General features: G+C 53.3%; 1 protein-coding gene across 1 annotated transcript; it reads right to left on the bottom strand.

Annotated features, from left to right (window-relative positions):
* Nucleotides 1–454: 454 nt before the first annotated feature.
* MLNR (motilin receptor) lies at nt 455–4,763 on the bottom strand. Its single transcript, XM_032496796.1, is given in 6 exon segments — nt 455–805; nt 807–825; nt 1,599–1,721; nt 1,724–2,986; nt 4,165–4,295; nt 4,645–4,763. Coding segments are annotated over 6 exon segments (1,845 nt in total). The 3' UTR covers nt 455–615.
* Nucleotides 4,764–7,756: the final 2,993 nt, after the last annotated feature.

The raw sequence follows: 7,756 nt of genomic DNA, 5'->3' as shown, positions 1-7,756 counted from the left end.
AGTGGGTTGCAACACACTCATTCATACACAGTAGTTCTGAAAGAGGGTATTGTGCCTAAACTTTTTGATTTGTTCTGAACCTGAGAGAGGTGGGACCCCTGAACACTGGGCTCTACCTAGAATTCCTTTCACTTGCTTCTAAACATTTTTGCTGCCAAATATAGACATTAGGTAGTTTTTGGATCAAAACTCTCATCCTGGATTCCTTGTATATGTACCATCACACTTACATCCAAGACATAAAACCAAAATACACCCCTGATCTCTCACATGACCATTTTTTTGGCAGCATGTCTCTGGATCACTTGTTAACCAGAATATGAACAGTCATATTTCCCAAGAGTAGGAGAATGGGGACTTACGAAAGCTCCCCAGAGCACGTTTTGTGATGTGGGATTTCAGGAGAGTAAAATGAATGTCCCCAAGGAGGTACATGAAAGGAAAACCAGAGAGATTGATAGGTACATTTCCTACCTTTATTTTGTTTGTTTGGTTTTGTCTTTAAATCATGCTAAGTTGTTGACCAACCTGCAAAATATCAACCATTTTTTCCATTTCTTCCTAACAGCATCTGGTTCCCCTCTTGCGGTTATCTCCCTACAGACCAGTTTTCCCTTAAGTCCCAGCACTGTGGGACGAGGCACGGTGCTTGGCCGCGCTGGTTGCCGATGTCTGTGGGTTAGCGCTGGTCTCTGTGCAGCCAGCCGTGTTGCCTCCGGAGTCCTTCTCAGCCTCCCCGCTTCTGCAGAAACCTTCGGTATTTATGTAAATGATTCTGCCCACGTGGAAAGGCAACCAGCAAACTAAACGCCAGAACCACCACCACTGCAAAACAAGACACAGGCACCAGAAATTAACTAAAGCATCCAAAAACAAATAAGCGTCCCTGGAAACTATCTGCAGTAATAAATGACAGCAAAATAAATAAAACTCTTACCTAGCCAAATCCCCACCCCAGAAATACTGTCAGTCTGCAGACAGCATTGATATTTGCTTTAGAACTGATATGCTCATACATGTGCTATCAAGGCTGGACATAAACCAGAAGGAGCGGTTTCTACTAACAAGCTGTTTTGGCCGGCTTCCTTCCACAAAACCACTTCAGAGACATGTTCTCTGTTTTCCGTTGAAAAGAATTCTGCAACAAGTCTGCACCACTTTTTATTTTTTGACTTTAGTCTTGGGATAACTTAACAGTAAGTAAACTTTATCTTAACGTGATCTACCCCAACTTCTCCAGGGGACTGTGTGTAATTCCACATCTGCTCCATCTAACAGAGACAGGCAGTTGGCTTAGGATCCTCCAGTTACCCATTTTGGATCAGCTCAGCCCGCTGATCACAGTTGCTTTGGAAAACCGTTGTTTACCGGAGCCGAGTATCTCACCCTCAGAGAGTGGGAGGCTTGAAGTGACCCAGACCTCCTGCAGGACGGGAGATGGTTTTCTCTGGAGACTAGAGGGACAGACAGGTGGAGGCTGGGGTAGAACGACAGAAAGAAGCATGGCTAGAAAAGGTGCCCAAGTGCTGGGAGACCAGGGGAAGGGGGCACAGCCTGGACCGCGAGTTGGGATGTCAGAAACAGGCAGCGCCACTTACGCAGGACGCGGACCGTCTGCCGGTGACCCTTCTCCCGCCCGGAGGCGGCCGAGCCTCGCAGACGCCCACGGCTCCTCCACAGCTCCCGCCCGATGAGCCCGTAGAGGACGCTGAGGCACAGGAAGGCAGGAAGAAGTAGGCGGTGGTGACCCACAGCATGATGCGCAGCGCGCCCAGCTGTCCGGGGTTCAGCCGGCACTCGCGGCTGAACAGCGCGGCGGCCACCGCCGCCTCGGGTCCCGACGGCGGGAACAGCAGTGGAGCTCCCGAGGACCCGAGGGGTAGCGGCGAGGTGCGGGGCGAGGGGATGAGCTGTGTGGTGCCGTTGAAGTCCTGGACTGCGAAGCGGCTGGGGTCCTGCTCGACGCCCACCAGAAAGAAGAAGGGCCCAGCGGAGAGCAGCGCCACGGCCCAGAGCGCAACGATGAGCGCGCGGACCCGGCGCCGGGTGACGAGGACGCCGGCCCGGAGCGGGAGACAGATGGCGAGGTAGCGCTCGACGCTGAGCGCAGTCATGTGCAGCAGCGTGGCGTAGGTGCAGCCCTCGCCCACGTAGAGCGAGAGGCACCCAGGGCCGGGAAGCGCCAGAGGCGGTAGAGGTCGAAGGGGAGCCCGAGCAGGATGAGCAGGTCGGACACAGCCATGCTGCCCAGGTACAAGTTGGTGGTGGTCCGCATGTCCCGGTAGCGCCCGGTCAGCAGCACCGTCACCACGTTCCCGCTCACCCCGACGGCGAACAGCCCTAGGCACACGGCGGTCACGGGCACCAGCGCCCGCAGGGGGAAGGGCGAGCAGCGGCGCTCGTCGCACGGCAGTAGCTCTGCCCACGGCGGCTCCACCGCGCCCTCTGCACCGCCGCTGCGGTTCCCGGGGCTGCCCATGGGTGCGCCGCGGGGGGTCCCTCTGCGCCGCCTCGCCCCCGGGCTGGGCCGGGAGACTAGCCCATGGCCCCGCTGCAAAAGCGCTTCCTTTGGCGGAGGGCGCGCCCTGCCCCTGCCCCTGCCCGCCCGGGCCAAGCCTTGTGGCACCGCGCCCCGGAACGCGGCTCCGCAGGGTTGGCTTTGAGGATTCCGGAGCCGAGCGGGTGGCGCGCAGTCCCCGCCCCCCGCCACCTCCCTGCCCGCCCCGGCCCCGTGCCCACTCCCAGGCTCCTCCTATTACAGGGCTCTTCCCTTCCCACGAACCGAACGCAGGAGGCGAGGCGGCCGCAGCGCAAGGGCCCTGTCCCGTCGCGGGAAGCGATTTCTGAACCCCAGCCAAGCTGGTTACTAGAGTGGAGCGCGGGCGCCTTTGTTGGTCAGGTTCAGAGGGGGACCTTCTAAGGGACCTCAGCTGGTTACTGCGCCCTGGTCCTGACAGTTGGAAGGTGGTGCGATATAGGAGAGGAGCTTAGGCCAGAATCTAGAGCCCCTCCCGAGTTCCGGTCGTGGCTTAGAATGGCATGGCCTTGGATCGGTCCCAGCCTCGCCCAGCCCGGTTCTCCTCTTCTGTAAATTCTCGAATTTGGAGTTGATCGAATGATTTCAAGGCTCTCTTACGACTTTTTTATGTGTACATTTGAGCACCAAAACGTGTGTTACATTGTTCCTAGGTACAAAACATTTTATAAACTTGATAAAGCAGAGAGCATTGTCCAACACCAGAAAGAACTAAAATTCTGGGGAAAAGACTAAAACTGATTTATAAGTCAATTCATTATTATTTTAATGACAGTAGGTGAGACTGAGGGCTCAGGATGTGTTTGGCGCTGTGCTTTCCATTTAACGCTCATGTCTTTGGGACTGAGGGGTTTTTTTGTTTGTTTGTTTGTTTGTTTTATCTCTGTAGGTGGACACAGGTCTAGCAGTTTTTCTATCCATCCTACTGTGGTTTAAATCCTCATCTTCTTTTCCCAAGGTTCCCTTCCTCTTTCTGAAACTGAAACGAGGCTTTGCCCTAGGGCTGGCTTCCCCCAGTCCTGTCTCACAGGCAGAGTTACGGGCTTGGAGGAAGGGTACCCGTCAACCTTCCTCATAGTCACCTTACTCATCATTGCTGCTCCCAGCCATCCTAAAACCTAGCTTTGAATCTAACTTCCTCACACCCTGCCCTCTCCACCCCTCCCGCATCACTCATCCTCATTTTTGAGAATTTTGATGCCTGCCCCTCATTCTCTCAAGCACTTCTCTTGAAGTTTACACCCTGACACCATTCCTCTGCCTCTTCTTTCTGTCAGTGATCTTGTCCTCCACCCCATCTCAGGCAGTGGCTCCTGTGGACATCCCTTACACTTTATCATTACCAGGACCTGGGAGCCCTCCTTCATCTCAATTCCAGCCCTCCCAATCTCTGACTTCCACCCTTTGTCTTTTTAGCTCACTTTCTCCCAGGCTGGGATGTTCTGGAGAAAACTAAAGCTAACATGTGCTGTGTGCAAGGCGCTGTTCTGAGTACCTGCAGATGGCAACTCACTGAGTCTTTGACAACAGCCTTTTGAGTGGACACTTTCAGTACATCCATTTTATGGATGAGAAGACCAAGGCCCAGAGAAGCTGCCTCAGGTCATGGAGCCAGGAAGTGGAAATACTGTCTGCGTCCCAAGGCCGTGGGCACGACCTCTGTACTGCTGTGTAGACCCTAGCACGACCAACCTTAGGAGTGCTTGGTGTGATCAGCTTTGCAAGGAAAGTGTCTTTCAGCTCAAATTCCAGAAACCAGCTTTTGTGGACAAATGGAAGGATACGGAAGTAAGGTTGTAAAGGGCATTGAGATACACCGTAATTTTCCATGTACTTGTTGAAACTTGCAAAAACTCCATCGGTTTTACACTTTTCTCTCCACGGAAGAGCAGGATGTGAAGAAGTTGAAAGTGAGTTTGCACAGCAAATGACCCACATCTCATAACACCTTGAGCCCACCTTATATAGTTGGGACATTTCACCTCGAGTTCTGGAATGCCAGCTTGTCTTGCAAAAGGGGAAGATCTGGTCCCTCTAGGCTCCCCCCCACCCCCACAGGCCATGGAATCCAGGCTGAGGAGCGGCTGCCCTGGTGGACAGGCCCACACCATGCACACTCCTCATGGCCCTCCTCACTCTCAAGGTGCCTGTGGGCTGCACGCCCAGCCCCTCCTTCCTTGGCACAGCCTGCTGGTGCCTCGAGACTCCAGGTGCCAGGAAGCAGCATCTTATTTAATCCAACACTGAAATGGCAAAGCTAGCCCATGGCAGAGAAGACCAGGGGCCAGTTCTGGCCAAATCTCACCTTCAGGGCTCGACGACTACAAGGACCCAGGCTTTCCTGGGTTTCTCTTTGCAGAGCAGGGACATGGCAGAGCAAATTCAGGCTAGACTTGGGGACTACGCAGATTCCTATTACTCTGCAACTGTTGCTTTAGCAGTTTTCTTTTGGTCTCCATTTCTCCGGAGAGAGAGAGACAGAGACAGAGACAGGCTCACCATGGCAACAGTGATCAAGGGTAGCAGTGGACAGGGAGCAAGGCCCTGAGAGGAGGGTTTAGGACCTGGAAATACCCTCCTGGAGATTCCAGGACCCTCTTCTGGCCCCAGTTGACAGTCCATGGTCAAAAATGACCATCTTCCTCCCACAAGACAGCGGCTCACCCTGGGCCCAGTTTAAGCATCCCTCACATGCCCTCTCTGCCATCAGGGGGTTGGTGGCATCTTCCGCAGCCATCAGCCACAGAGACACACTTAGCTGCCTGGATGCCGTCACATCTAGGTTTGGAGAACTGGGCCGCCGCTGCTTGGAGTGTAGCGCTGCCCTCAAAGTTAAGGAGGTGGGGAGATGTAAGCCTTAAGTCTCTCTGCTCTGTAGTAGCAGAAATCTCAGAGTGTTCTGGAAGGTGAAAATAAAAAACACTATAACCATTGTTTATGATGCAACTGACTTGAATTGCAACATGTGGAAAGACCTCCAAGTGCTCCCCCTGAGTCATCTGTTCCCACCTCCCCTCCTTCCAAGTTTGAAAAAACACCATCTGCCCTTCAGACCTCAGTGGAGGCCAGTGGGAAGACACCCCAGTGGCCATGCACACACAATAAGGAATACTTGCATAAAGTAACAAGGAGAGATTTCTGGGCATCCTTGGTCCGATATTCATCTTCTAGGGGGACAGGGTTATTGTTGATTATTTCTACCTTTTAAGGGGGCCCCTTGGGTGTAGCTTTCGGTCTCAGGAACTAGGACTATGAGTGTGCTCACTCCATTTCTGGGGGATGAAACGGAGACAGAAGCAAGTTTGTTGGTGGGGAATCCCCCATATTCCATGCCGGGGTCAGGGTGGGGTGTTTCCTCAGGGAACCCTGAACAGAGTGATGAAGAGTGTGGATGCGAAAGTCCTCCCAGGAGCAAGGTCCACCACTTAGTATGTGAACTTGGGCAACTCACTTAATGCCTCTGAGTCTCCTACTCCTTGTCTGTAAATAGGGGTGCTGACACCAGGACCCATCTCACTGCGTTGCTCCAGCGAGACAACACAAACTCCTTAGCATGGTGTCTGGCACATAGCGAGCCCTCTATAATTGTTAGTTCTTATTAGTCATGATAATAGCAAGAGAAGGAAGAGTTTGTCCTTGGGTTGAAACTACCCCCCATGTAGTTCTTTCTCTGGCCAAATCTTATGCTTTCTGGCCCTCGTGCCTTGGCTCCTGCTGTTGGCTCTCCTTCCTTCTCTCTGTGTCAAGAGCCCAACCCATTTGCCCTTCAAGGTCACCTAAAATGTCACTCTTTCCAGGTCACGCTTCCCAAGCCCCTCAGTGGGATGAGAGTGTGTCCCCGATACTCCCAGAACCCTTGTTGCCTCCCAACACCGCTGACACGTATGGTTGAGGAGGGTCTTACCGCTCACTTTCGCCTCCCTAGGGAGCTGCCCCTACGTCCAGCCCCTCACACCTGCGCAGGTGCTTGGGGGCGGGGCCACAGTAACCTGGCCAGGTCTGCAGGGGGAGCGCGGGTCAGCGCGGAGGAGAGGAGAGAGATTCCTCTCCCCATACGTCCCTAGCTTTCTTGCTCCCGCAGCCTGCCTCGAGCCTGGGGGACAGTCCAGAGCAGCTGTCTCCCCTTGATGGCTCAGTGTTCCTCCAGTTCCAAGGCTGTTTTGATCACATGGCATCTCCATGAGAGCAGATGCTCCCATAATCTCTGAGGCAGGGGAAGAGAGACAATAGAGGCCACCTCTTAAATGCTCCCACAGAACCGGGGAAGCTTTAAGCTGTTGTGTCTGGGCTCCAAACCCTCCCTTCTGGGATTCTGTCAACTGCTCGCCTCGCCTGCCTTAGGCTTGTGAGTGGGGGTGCCGGAGGCCAGGGATCAGAGAAGGCGCCTGCTCCTTCCTCTCTGTCCTGTGTCCTCCCAGCAGCATGGGCTCCAGTCTCCAGCTCCTTTGGGCACAAACAGAAGCCCCCCAGCAGCAGCCAGGCAGCAGCTCTACCCCAGGGGTCTCACTCCCAGTGTTACTGTGGCTTCTCTTACCATCTTTTAGGCTGGAAACCCTCAGCATCTTCCCTTTGCTCCCAACTCCCAAAGTGGCAGCTTTTTAGTATGGTTATTACCTCTATGTCAGCCTAGTGTCATCTGATTGCTTTTTCAGTCTTCTAACACTTGCTGCCCTATGCCCAAAGTTGAATGATCTGTGTTGAGTATTGTGTTGAATAACTAGCGTCGCATCTGTTTTCCTGACTAAATCCCAGCGAATACAGGGACGAGTGTCTTTTCTGCTCACATTTCATTGGTGAAAAGACACCACCTGGCCTCTTTTCAGCCTCAGTTGAAAGAGGGTGGGGTGGGTGGGGAATGCCCTGAAGGAGGAGAACCAGTATTTGGCCAAGGACTATGTATTAGGAATTTGAATCATGTGTTCTAGTAACTACTGCTACATAATTTCTGACCACTCTGTGGCTTAAAACAACCATTTTATTTGCTAATTCTGTGAATCAGGAATTGAGGGAGGGTTGGTGTCTGCTCCATGATGTCTGGGTCCTCAGCTGCCAGGACCCAAAGGCTGGGAGACAGCGGGGCTGGCATCATCTGAAGACTCATTCATTTACCTGTCTGGCCTGGGTCCAGGAGACGTGGAGAACAGGACACCTGACTGGAGAGACAGCATTATTCTGCTCTTTGTTTTTTAACTTAATGATGTATCTTGGCGTTCCCTCCAG

The sequence above is a fragment of the Camelus ferus genome, chromosome 14, assembly GCF_009834535.1.
Source record: "Camelus ferus isolate YT-003-E chromosome 14, BCGSAC_Cfer_1.0, whole genome shotgun sequence".
Taxonomy (NCBI): domain Eukaryota; kingdom Metazoa; phylum Chordata; class Mammalia; order Artiodactyla; family Camelidae; genus Camelus; species Camelus ferus.
The sequence above is the reverse complement of the archived record's forward strand: the minus strand, read 5'-3'. Positions and strand labels throughout refer to the sequence as shown.